The sequence below is a fragment of the Catharus ustulatus genome, chromosome 2 (assembly GCF_009819885.2).
Source record: "Catharus ustulatus isolate bCatUst1 chromosome 2, bCatUst1.pri.v2, whole genome shotgun sequence".
Lineage (NCBI taxonomy): Eukaryota > Metazoa > Chordata > Aves > Passeriformes > Turdidae > Catharus > Catharus ustulatus.
In genome coordinates, this window is record NC_046222.1 from 105,817,087 (window position 1) to 105,830,049 (window position 12,963).

The 12,963-nt window shown below is 37.5% G+C and overlaps 1 protein-coding gene across 5 annotated transcripts in view; it reads left to right on the forward strand.

Moving 5' to 3' along the window:
* The window catches only part of FRMPD4 (FERM and PDZ domain containing 4), a 300,820-nt gene that overhangs the window by 226,841 nt on the left and 61,016 nt on the right, over positions 1-12,963 (forward strand). For 4 of the 5 annotated variants that reach the window (XM_033052215.2, XM_033052211.2, XM_033052210.2 and 1 more), the window contains exons 3-4: positions 5,595-5,755; positions 7,849-7,951. In XM_033052215.2, coding sequence (XP_032908106.1) covers positions 5,595-5,755; positions 7,849-7,951 — 264 coding nt within the window. The remainder of the gene's footprint in view (positions 1-5,594; positions 5,756-7,848; positions 7,952-12,963) is intronic. The other variant, XM_033052214.1, reaches the window with a different exon arrangement.

The following is a 12,963-nucleotide window of genomic DNA, read 5'->3' on the forward strand; positions in this document are numbered from 1 at the left end:
AAAAATTCTAGAGCTTTGAGCAATTCTCTGGTTTCCTGAAAAATGGAGCAAAAAAAGAGTTTGTCAAGGCACCAGATTCTCTGTAGGAGCAGCAGTTTTACTGAGCAATGTAATAACTACTTGTGCACTTTTTTCTTGAAATATCCTTTTCAAGTAAAAGGCAGTTGATGCATGATTTTGACACTTGTGTCCCAGTTCTTAATAATTCTTGAGGGATTTCTTAGAGAAAATAAATTAACTTGGGATATACTGAGAAGTTGCAGGACGAAAGAAAGGAAGGAAATTATTTTTCATATTTAGCTACTAGTTAAGCAAAATTAACAAAGATCAGTTTTTCATTTTCTGGAAATTTTGCATATTTCTTCATCTCTGTGACAGTTCTCTTTTAGCTGTCGTTTTTGTTTTGGTACTCTTTCCAGATTATCAAGCAGGAAAATGTAGAATACCCTCATGTTGTTGTCAGTTTTCATAAAACCATCTCAAGTCTCAAGCCATTTTACTTAGAGCTAATTCCTGAAGAATGGTGGTAGAATGATGATTAGATTTACTTCCTTGTGTTGCTGCAATAGCTTTTCCCACTCCCAGGAAATCTTGAGTGCAGAGCCCAAGACTCTGAATAGAGTATGAAGATGTAGTTTTGGGGCAGGATGGGCAGAGACTCACGGCAGGGACTCAGATGGACAATTGTAAATGAAAGTTTGTTCAATGTCCTTAACTTGCTGATCTTGTTGAAAATCACAACTGCAATCAACAAAGCAGATCCTCCACCTCCTCCAAATTAATGAGACAGTGCTCAACAATTTGAAGTGGTTTTGTTATTTCTGAATTAAACCTTTGGTAAAAAGTCCTTATCTCCATCCTCCTTGCCCACTTCTACTCATCAGTCTGTGAGTGGTTTGACATTTCCACAGACTCTTCTCTGTCATTGATCAAGTTTACACCTGCTGTGTCTCAAGTTAAAAAGAGTCTGTTTTGTAAGTAAATCAATCTGTATAGCAGAGGTACTGTCACTATTTAAAAGCTAAGGATTAAACACCCCAAAACTGCAAGCTGGTGTTAACCTGTGAAGTAATTGAAACAAACTCTAATAGGGGAACATGAAATGAGACACCTGAAAGTGAGATGTCTCCACCCTGTCAAAATATAATGCAACAGCCAATTGATTATGGTTGTTTTAGAGTTGGTGGTTGTGCATCTCTATTCAACTCAATTTGAGGTATCACTTTTTTTGCTTTCTTTTTGGAAGTCTTTGCAGAATGGTGCTAAAGTTGTTCAGGTGCCTTTGTTACTTATTTTTAAAATGTTAATCAGAAACAGGATTGCTGGGTTCATGTCATAGTTTTCAGTTTCTTAGAGCTCTAACCATTTTTTGTGAAAATGCAAGGTCCATTTTTTTTTAAAAAAAACCCCAACTTTTGACATGTCAGGGAATGACATCAAAACGCAAAGGCTAAAATAGCATTTTACTCAGATAATTTGCTTTTCATTACTAGTAAGCATTATTAAATCAAGTTCTCAGTTGCAATCTTTGTTTATGTATTCCTTGGATTATTCAGCTTCTAACTGAAAGAAGGACAATACTAGGAAGGTTTCCATGGAAAATATCACCAAGTTCATAATTTTGAAGCTAATTTTGTGAGGATTCAAAGTGTCAGTCTTAAACCACACCTCTAAGCCAAGCATGAATTTGGATATGCATCTGTTAGACTCCTTATTAAGTCCTGGGCTTCTGAATTGTGTCTGCAAGTGCTGTCTTGATGCAGCTGATGAGTGCTCCCAGAGTGTTTTTCTTTCCAAATTTTCTTCCTCATTTACTCACTCTAGGTCCCTTTGTGGGTAAGTGTGCACATGAATTTTATGCCACCCTGCAACATCTCTATTCTGCTCTGCGTGTTGGTGCATGCCTGCTCAGATATCTTCTCTCTCATTTCCCCTGTTACCTTCTCTTTTGACTAGAGCAGTTGCCACAGAGACTTTTTGAGAGTAAGTGCTTATGATTGCACTTCTGCTATGATTTTCCATAGCTGGTAGTTTATTTCTCAGAAGAGTCTGGTATATAAAATCTCTGTTCAAGAAATTCTCTACAAATTATTCTCCCTCATATGGCAGCAGTCTCCCACTGCTGACAACATGAGTGCATCAGAGAAGAAGGCCTTTTGTAAAGCAGGGACTAACCTCAGCTGTTGAAAATGGGAGGAATAAGTGTGTCTCTTTGAAAAGGCAATCTAAGGGCAGCTTGAGTTTGTGTACATGGAAAGAACAGTTCATATTTAAAATCTCAGGCTTTTCATTTTTCTCCTATTTTTCCTTGAGAAAAGTAAATCTTTAGGTATGATGTAAGAACTGTATCTAAATACATTTTTTGGGTTTTGAAGCAAACAGCAAGTTTGTAGTGTTGCAGTTATTCTTCTAAGATCTTTCACAATGTAAGGGATGTTCTGGGTAGGGTTCCCCAAAGGGTCTTTTTTGAGTCCAAGCTTATTAGATTCTGGTTTAGAACTTGTAGCATAGTTATTCTGCAGAAGTCAGTGTTTTCCGCAGCTGAGGAGGAGATCAAATACCTCCAATTAATGCAGAATTCAAATTAGTCTTGAACTGTGGTACCACAACTGGCATCTCAATAATGAACTAACCACAGGAGGAAGCGGATTTGTCAATGAACCATCACAAAAAGCTTTGAGCATTCCTCTAATCTCTTCTGGGATCATATTTATACATCTTGCTGCTCTCTTGAAATACACCCCCAAAGTACTGAATGGCACAAGCATATCTGATGCAGCAAGCTGTGAAAGCATGAGGTGCAGAGTCTTTTTAGTTGATGTATTTCAAGGTGGGTAACCTTAAAAATCAATAGTGTCTGCTGCACTACTCAGAATCATGATGGACTACTCCTCACTGATCCTCTCGCTTAGGCTTTGAATAACTGATGCTGTGCTGCTGCAGATCCTCAGCACCAGCCAAGGCAAGGGCTGGAGTACCCAGTGGCAGGGCTGCCCTTTTAAGCAAATCTATGTCTGCTCTTAGAGCTTGTTATGTAAAATACAGCTGTTGGTTAGGGGGTTTTGGGGTTGTTTGGGGTTTTTTCCTTTTTAAAACAGACTATACAAGTGCTAGAAGACAGATTAAGTACAAGGACAGGAAAGTCGTTTTCAAAGGCTCAAGCAGTATTTGCACATTGCTTGTAAATATGGAGACAGAAGGCGCTTTCTGTTTGGGCTTGTAGTACCCCAGTTACAAAAATGGAAGCAGCTATTAGGAAAAAAATTAAATAGATTGTCTTAACTTTGTGGAATATTAACTTTGTGGGGCTGTCATATAAGAGAGGTGGAAAGTGCAGAGTTTTGTGGTGTCTACTAAAGCAAAGTTTTCAAGTTGAAATAGATGGTGTTTTAGATACCAGTGACACATCAGAAATTATCTTATTACAAAGACAAAATGAATATATGTGGCAGTGACTACTACTGTAACAACATAACAAATATCTAGAAGCACAAACTATGTAGGAATTTATGGAGAGGAGATGCCTGGGAGGTCTTGAAGATAGACTTTTTATAGGTCTGCATATAATTCTTGGGGTTTTCTAACAGTTCATTGGGAAAAACAAAATAAAAAGTTATTTTAAATAAACTGACAAAAGCTGGAGGAGGAGAATGAAATAACAGATGTGATGCTCTAGCTAGTAAAAAACAAGTACATATTTTCTGACCTCACCTTATGTGTATATTAAGAGAGCACAGAGAGATTCTCTTGCTCTTATTTTTGTAAGAAAGTATCTTCTGCTGCCTCTGATCATATGCATAAAAAGACAGCATATTACTCTTAGGCAGACTGAATCTAGTGGTAAGGATAGAAAGCTTCTTTGAAGAAAAGCCCTAGAAAAATCCAGTAACAGAAATAGACTCCCACTGAGAGTTTATTGAGATTTTGCTGCTCTTCTGTGTATCAGTAATGAAGCAGACCATGGAGAGAAAGTAAATTGTTGTCATGCCCAAGGTGTATGTGTTGGGGAAAGATTAGAGAAGTTTTTGCATGTCATTGATGCTGAAAATAGATCTCTGAATGATACCTTTCTCCTTATGGACTGCCAGTCTGGAGTTCTTCAGGGAGTTGCATTTGCAGATGGAAAAGGGACAGGTGGTGAGAGCAACAATGCTGGTTGCACTGTATGTCCCTTAACTCTCATGTTATATAACATGTTATATGTAAAATTATCAAAGACATGTGAAAATTAGTTGAATTTCATATTGTTAATTAATTATGAGGACACCGACGGATGACGCTGCAGGGATATCTGCCTCTCTGATCTGTGTTTCAGAGTTTTTGGGCTGGGCACCTGGTTGTTACCTTTCTCAGAGCCTGCGCCCTCTTTGCAGGTGGGGTTGGGACTTGGCTCCCTCCATTTGTCTACTGCATTCATCTACCCTGAGCTAGTTAGTTCGGCACTTGCAGACTTACACGCTCTTGAAGGTAAAAAAAGAGTTAACGCCTGGTCAGGCAACTTAAATACTATCTGAGGTCTCTCAGGACTGCAATAAGTTGATGCCATGAGCTGAAATTTGTCTTTGTACTGTGCTGACCAGATATTGCTTGTTCCCTGCAGTGGTAGTTTGGTTTCCTGAAGCACATGAGTTCAATGGATGGTGTTTGGGATATGACACTAGAGTTGTCTGTTTGTCTGTCTGATTGGCCCTGAGGAATTGGTAGCTGTGATTCAGTGGGTCTCGAGGCATTGGGTGGAAAATGTATATATGTTTTGGTTCTGACTGTCTACAGCATCAGCCATGTTTCAGTGTTTATTAACATTAATTTAAAATCTTTATGCTTTTAAACTGTTACCTATTTCATGGATAGGTGATGTTGGATATATTTTATCCTTTCTATTTTCTGCTTGAAAACTCAAAATCTTTCCCTCCAGCCATGAGAATTTTTTCTTCTAGATACAATGAATAGGCATTGTCATAACACCATAGAAGAAAGTAAATTATTTTAGTAATTTGCCATAAATATATTTTCTTAATATCTTTTTTTTGTTTGTTTGTTTCTGCCCTGGAACATTTTGAAGTGATAGTTTATCCAAGTAGTAAATACAGAGCTGTTATGGGTGCCTTAGGAAGGGAGAAGATATTCAGCTCAGCAACTTGTTTAAAATAGAAGATCCCCAAATTTAAAATGTGTGTCCTCTTAAAAAGGCTGACAGGCTCTAATTGTTGTGTTTTATATTATGAGTAGGTCACTACTATTATTTTTCCTTTTCAAAAATTGAAGGATGAAAACTTCAAGCACAGATGACAAAGGCTTTATTTTCGGGTTATTTTTCTTTTATATATGGGATATGATTAAATGCGTGCTGTCAAAAAGAGGCATCTTTAAAGCCTGATACTATTGATTACCATTTGAGACCTGCCAGCAGCATTATTACTTAGTGCATAAGAAAATCTAATAGAAAATTATTAAGTTGGTGTTTTAGTTCCTCTAGTGAGAATGTTTCAGATATTCATCTCATATCGTTGCACAAATTGCTTGGCTCAAGTAGATACCACAAAATCATGTTTTAATGATTTTTTTCCTTTTTCCATCTTTTATTTTTTTCACAGTCACATGACACAATCAGCCACATTTGAAGACCCTCGAATAGAGAGCTGCCAAATAACCCCTCCAACTCCTCGGAAAGTGGAAATGAGGAGGGATCCTGTGCTAGGATTTGGGTTTGTGGCTGGTAGTGAAAAGCCAGTTGTTGTACGCTCAGTAACACCAGGTATGTTTTCCCCACCTGACCCCAGAAGAAAACTTTGATTTAGCCTACTAAGATGAAATGCAGCTACACATTTGAGAACTGCTGAAATATTCAGGCAGGCAAAGTGATCACAAATACTAGATATGATTTTAAGCCTTGTCTTACTCAGTGGCTTCCTTCCTCATGCTCATTTTTGAACATTACATAAATGCATTAGCAAAAAGCCAGTTTGGAGTTATTGCTCTGAGCCATTACTATTGTTTGCCTGAAAAAAGTTAGCCCATTTCATTCAAGGAAAGAAGGTCTTCTCCCTGGTATCTTTATATTGGTTTGCTGTCACCTTCATTACCATTGAATCAGCGTTTTCAAGAGGTATGTTGAGTTCTGAGATTAAAACTTGCATATTTTTCATTCTTACCATCACCCTCTAAAGGAAAGCTAGGTTTCTAAAAATATTTCTTTCTGAAAAAGAAGATGCTATTGCTGGCTTCTTTTTTTGTTTGTTGTTTGTTTTTAATGAATGCATCTGTTTAACTATATAATTAAAAGCCAGTCAAAAGATATCCCTAAACATATTACTTGCAGTAAAAATTAGTGAGACTTGTGATCTTTTTGAAATTATGAGAGATCAGACCTGGGATAATCTGTCTCCCAAATAGCAGGCTCCTGCTCTCTATGCTTAAAAGTTCAGTTGTTATGTAAAATTGCAACCAAGGGCAGGGATTTGACTTTGCTCCTGTTCAATATGTTCTCCAGAACCCCCACAGAGAGCAGAGGAGAGGCAAAATCGACTTTGCGAAGTTCTGATGTCATTTACCCACGTGTGTGCATTGATTACATTTGTATTGCTTTCACATGAAGTAAGCAGTGTAACTAATATTTGAACCAGATCCAGACAGCTCATTTCTCTCAACTTGGCATTATTAATGTAGTTTTGTGTTAAAATTTGGAAAATTTGTTTACTATGATCTGTTCCAAGTGAATAGGAGGAAACATGAGCTCATGACAACTTTCTCCTACGTGGATTTGTATCCATTCATCCAGGATATGGAAGTGGAGTAAAGTTTTCAAAGTAAACAGAGGAAAGGATCAGCATTAGATAAATTGCTGAATGAATTGGTTTTAATGCTTAAACATTTTCTTTTAAGATTTTATCTTCATAGTGATAATATTATTAATTTCTTTATGTATCATCTTTGCAGAGTGTAAAGACAAAGACTAGAGAGGATACATCTTTACACTAGGAACTGTGATGTGACATCATCTTCTTGGCATGTAATTGTGCTGAGAAACAAAGTAATATGTGCATTTTATAAAATACAATGCACTCAATGTGCATTTCAGCAGTGCCAGAATACATGACTGATTGTCTATTCAGACTAATCTAAGACTAGTCTATTCAGACTAATGCTAAATATTCATGTCTAACTGAGAGTGGCAATGCTTTTGGATGTACCTGTGTTCCTCAAGTCATAGGAATCCAGCAGAAAAGAGATTCAAACAGCTGGAAGTATAAAAACTTACTGTCTCCAATTGAAGAAAACAGGTTTATTTTGCCTAGAACAGAAAAGTCATAGGAGACACACATGAATGATACTCAAATATGAAAGTGATGTTTCATAGGAAAGAGGAATAAGATGTTCTCCAATGTTACTTTGCCTGGGACAGGAAGCAATGTGTTGCAATCAGAAAGATCTGGTATACTTACCATGGGAAAAGAATTCCTGGTCTAAACATAGATAAACAGGATCATTTGTTCACAGGAAAAGAAATCCTTCTCAGGGTGGTCTTAGAAAATATCAGACATGATTCCTCACACTTTAAGGACTGCATTGGTCCATGGCTTATGGGTCCTTTTGGCCCTTTAGAAAACTGAGCCCTTGGTTTAGGAGGTTAGATACAGGTTTAGAACTTGAGGAACTGCTGCTAAACCACTAACTTGCAAGATTTTCCTGGTGAGGGAATACTGGTAACATCCGAAATAGTGTTAGTGTAAAAATGTCATTAGCTGAATAAAAACACTTGTATGTGAACAACAGTGTGTCTGTGTGATTACAGTGGTCTGCTAACTTGTGATGTTTTGGTTTTTTTTTTTTTTCTTCATTTGTCTGCAGGCGGCCCCTCTGAAGGAAAGCTCATACCAGGGGACCAGATCATAATGATTAATGATGAGCCAGTCAGCACTGCTCCAAGGGAGAGAGTCATCGACCTTGTCAGGTAGTTGATGTCCTGTCACTTAAACTGCAAACCCAGTGACTTATTGCCTTGTGCAGTCATTCAGTAGTACAGCAAGTCTGGCCTTCCCATGGCTGAGAAAAGGGAAAATAATATTGCTTTAGTTATAATGAAGAATGATGGATTATTTTAGTATTCAAATGAAGGGTCTTCTTAAAATGTCATCTGGGTAGATGAAAAAGCATGAAAACATCCAGGAGTAGCTCCAAAGTACTTGGGTATCAAAAGAGGATTAGTATTGTCCTGGTATTTAATTTTTTTATGGATTGTTGGAAAGATGATTCCTAGAGCATGGAAGCTCCATTCACTGTTGCATTACTGTTCCTTTTTCACATAAAGAAAGTTAAGTCAGGTTTGTCTTATGTGAAGAATAAAGAAAACTTGGTAGGATGATTTTTGAGAGTGAATGAATGCATGTAAATATGTATAGAAGCTCAAAAAGTGTTTAGGTGTAATGCAGGTAGGTGAGTATGTGTGAAAGAAGCAGGCAAAGAGAGAAGGCAGAAAACTAGCCCAAAAAAAGTGGATGAGGATTGTACAGGAAAGGAGAAATGTCAGTATTTGTAATGGAATGTAGAAGAAAAGGAAGAACACTGACTGACAATTGCTAAGAATGTAGAAAACTATGTATTGCAATTCATAAAGAGACTTTGCTTTTGGAGTAACAAATCTTAGTGTGTTGCACAGAAAAATGGTAAGTAACAAAAATCATAAAAATTGATAATTTACATTCCAGTAGCCTAGGTGCTGTACACCAGTTTTGTTTCTGTATTCTCCTTCCCATTTGTATAAACTCTGAATTGGTGGGTCTTGTTGCTGCTCAGGTTTTAATGGCACAAGTGGCTCTCCTCAAAACTTAAAGCTATCAGTGTTTTCAGTGTTAGCCATGTAATTTTGAAAAGTCACATTTGTTTACAGAAAATTGAGCAGGGAGTGCCACAGCAGTTGTACTCCTCCTGGAAATGGGTGCTCATTTGCTGGGGATTTAGCTGAAAGAAAACTTCCAAAGATGATGCAGAAATGGTATAAAAATGCCAGTAATGCTGACAGCTTTCATCTGTGTTAGGTGGGATTAAACAAAATTTATTTTCCGATTTTTTTCAAAACAGTGTTAACCTGCAAGTCAATTAACAAACAAAATTTGCTAAAAACTTCTTGTGATGAGTAGACTCCATAAACTTAAGAACTGTCCCACTTCTTATAAAATTCTGTCTTGTGCTCTACATTGACCACTGGTATAAGCCTCAAAAGTGGGTCTTATACTAATTTTTGATGTCTTTGTTTCTTAATAGAGCAATAATATTTTCTTCTTCTTTCTTTCCCTGATTCTTGGATATTAAGCAAAGCAAGGTTCTCTAACTCATTTTCTGCTTCTAGCAATATGTAGTAATAACAGCAAGGAAAATAGACTGAAGAGACCTGAGACAAACTGAATTTATTGTATAGTTGATTTGCTGTCTGCCTTCAAATGAGAAACTCAATAAGAATGTCACCCTTCCCAATTACACTGACTACACAGGTGATGTTAAATTAAGTGTTGTTTCGTTTCAGGGAAAGCTTTAGGTGAAGCTTTTCTTACACTGTAATTCTACCTCTGCTCTCAAAATCTGTCTGCTGTTGGGATTTTGACAGAGACTCATTATTTGATGAAATTTGGAGTGAAATATATTGGGGCTGTATGTTACAGCATTTGAAAATAAGAGCTTTCTTTTCATGCCAGTGGGGATGCCTGGAATGATTAGACACTGTCAATGTGCAGTCCAGACACGACAGCAGAAATGATTCTTTACATCAGTGAAATAGTGAATCTCTTCTGTATAATTGAAGGTTTTCATGTGGGTTAGATCCGTCTGTAACTTTTCAATGCATCTGCATTTTTCAATGTGCATGGGAGGAGTTTTGAAATCTTGTTTTCCTGCAGGTAGCAGCATCTCAGTGGTCAGCAGGGAGGGTGTTTTAAATGCATAGGTTACGCTACGCAATGGCCATAATCACAAAATCATAGAATAACTGAGAGGAGATTTCTGGAGGTCATCCAGTCTTGCCTCTTCCTCCAGGCCAGGTAGTGTCAAACTTATATGTGCTGCTCAGCACTTGCCAAATCAAGTCTTTAATATCTCCAAATACGGCGATTTCACAACCACACTGGGTGTTTCAGTTCTTAACCAGCGGCCCTTCAAAAAGACATGAGCCAACTTCTTTGTCAGCCTTAGATGCATCCCAAGGCCCGTGGACTTGAGTGTCACTCTTACCTAAGCAATCCCTAATTCAGCCTTTGTCTGCCTCTGTTCCCTAAATTGTGTCACTGAGCTCAGGGACCAGGGTGACAGACCTTGACACTAAAGGCCAAAGCCCAGCAAGCATCGAGCATCTGAGCTCATTCAGAATCCTTCATCAGGTTACCCACTCAATTTAGCAGCAAGCTTGTATCTCCCTTGGCTTTCACTGCCACTGTACTTGTAGAGACCCTTGTTGTCCTTCATCCATCCTGAATAAGTTTCAGTGCCAGCTGAGCTTTGCAAACCCCGTCCCTGCCTGGTCAGGTACAGCTGCTCTGTTTCTCCTGGCTAACCTGTCTCCATTTCCATCTTTCCATTTTGCACGGGGTCTTGTTCAGGCTTTCCCTGTGTAACCGTGCTGTGCTTTGCCTGCCTGCTTCCTTGCAGATTGGAATAGACCATTCTGGCAGCTGGAGGAGGCTCTCTGGGAAGATCACCCAGCTCTCTGGGCTCTAGCCTTTCAGAGCTGCATCCCAAAAACCCTTGCCTGCCAATGCCCTGAACCAACTGCACTCTGATTTTAGACTGGACTTCTCTTCCTCTTTTGTTCCAGGATCTTAAATTGTGGTCACTGCAGCACATTAATCAGAAATTGATATTCCAACACTATTTTTTCTGTGATTACATGGTCTCTTGCTGATTAGGTATAACAAGGTATATTTTATATTCATGTGAAATTCAGTGGCTATTTTTATGCAGCTTTCCCTCAAAGCTTTTTGTAAAGTCCACAAACAATTTGTCATTATAATTGCTGAGTGTGGAAAAAAATCATTCTACTTTTAAAATATTGATAGAAAGATCATAGCATGTCAAACAGAAAAAAACCCCAAATTGCATAAGAAATGAAAAAGGCAGATTTCACAACCAAATGAGCATCAAACTTCACCAGGATTAGGAAAGCCCAAAACTTCCAGGAAAAATATACATAGATGTTAAGACAACCTTGAATGGTAAACAGAGTTTTAAATGAAACACAATATTTAATTGTTTTCCAAGAAAACATTGTCAGAACATAAACTTATAAAAAGAGTTATGAGCTTAAAGGAAAAGGAAAAGGCAATTTCTGCTTTCTTAGAAAAGTCTGTCTCTCTTAAAAAAATATTCAAAATGTCCACCAAAAAGGGTGAATCCAAGTAATTTCTTTTAGATAATTTTTTTTCTTAAGTAATTTTCCTATCAGCTCCAAATTCATTGTCTAACTGTTACTCCTGCAGGGTTATAAATAGATAGATTGGTCTTTCAAGAAACTCCCTTTTGTATAATGATTTTACTAAAGTATAATGCAAGAAGTTAAATGCAATGCATAATGCAGAAATTTTCCCATTGGCTTTTTATTGCATTGTAATATTTTAATTAAGTATGGGCTTTTAAAATATTCATTACTGAAAATAATCTTCCTTAAGTAGAAAACTGTTATACCCACTTCTGTTGACTCCAGGGGGTACTGAGCAGGAACCTGGTGAGAGATTTTGGTTTGTTTTTTAAGCATTGAGGGACACTCTTGTATCCTAGGAAGTCTCAAGTCTGGAGATTATCAGGGATATTCATTATAAATATCCCCTGTAGGTCGTTCTGATCCATTGAATTCTTTTGGCTCTGCTTTACTGGCAACACTTAATTAGTGTTCAAGTTGTCCTTTGAAAGCCAGGGTTGCAGAAACATGAATCCAGTATGGTTTGCAGACAAAATCCATTTGGACTCATTATTTCTGGGTGCTGTTCAATGGCTTTTGTACAATATTATGTTCTCCTGAGCTATTTCCAGCACAAATTCAGAAGTCGTGTTTATGGTTTCCCTTACAAAGAGAGATCAGTTTTAAGAATGTCACATGTGGCTGTGGTCAAGATTAATTCCATCCAAGACAGTTACAAAACTTCAAAAAACAGGAAGGAACACTTTTCTAAATGTAAGCTTCAAGTCAAGGCAAGTAGCCAGGGAACAGAATACAAAGGATATATGTGAAGCGCAGTCAGTTCAAAATTTATCAGGAGCTATTTATGTTGGTTTTATTTTGCTGCTGATACAGATTCTCTGAGTTAAAGATTTTCACACATACCTAACAATAAGTACTTTGAGATAACATTAACACTGCTGAGCACCAATGCAACGCTGACATATTAGAAGGGATATTAATGTACAGTATCAATTAATTGGTTGCTTAGGTGTCAATGTATCTATTGTCATTGGTTAATATTACATTTGTGTCTTTTTAAGAATCAACTTAACCAGCTCCTTTTTTTTGAAACAAAGAAAAACCTCTAACAAATAATTTCCCTTATTAGCTGTTTATAGGCAATTCCTATAACACAAATGGCTTGTTTTTCTTAGATTGCACCAGGCAGGCATTAGTCTACAGGGATCCCACTTATGTAAACTGTCTTTCTGTTTAGCAAGGTATTTTACTGAAATTTTAAGTGACAAGTGTTCTGCTTACTCCATAAACCAAACAGTGAGTATGGCATGGTAACGGTACTTTGTTCACACTTTAATTAAAATAGTCATCCAGGCAGTCATCCAGAAGAAACTGGCATCTGAAGAGGGTGATCCATCTGAGATACTTGTTTTGGAAAAACCACCCTGTTTCAGAAAGCTTTATTATACACTCACTAAAGAAGAAGAGGAGCTGAAAGCATTTTAGAGTAGAAACCTAACTTCTAGGTTGCTAAATTAGGCTAGATTAGTCCATTCCTTGCAACTGTAACAGCAGTAGATCAG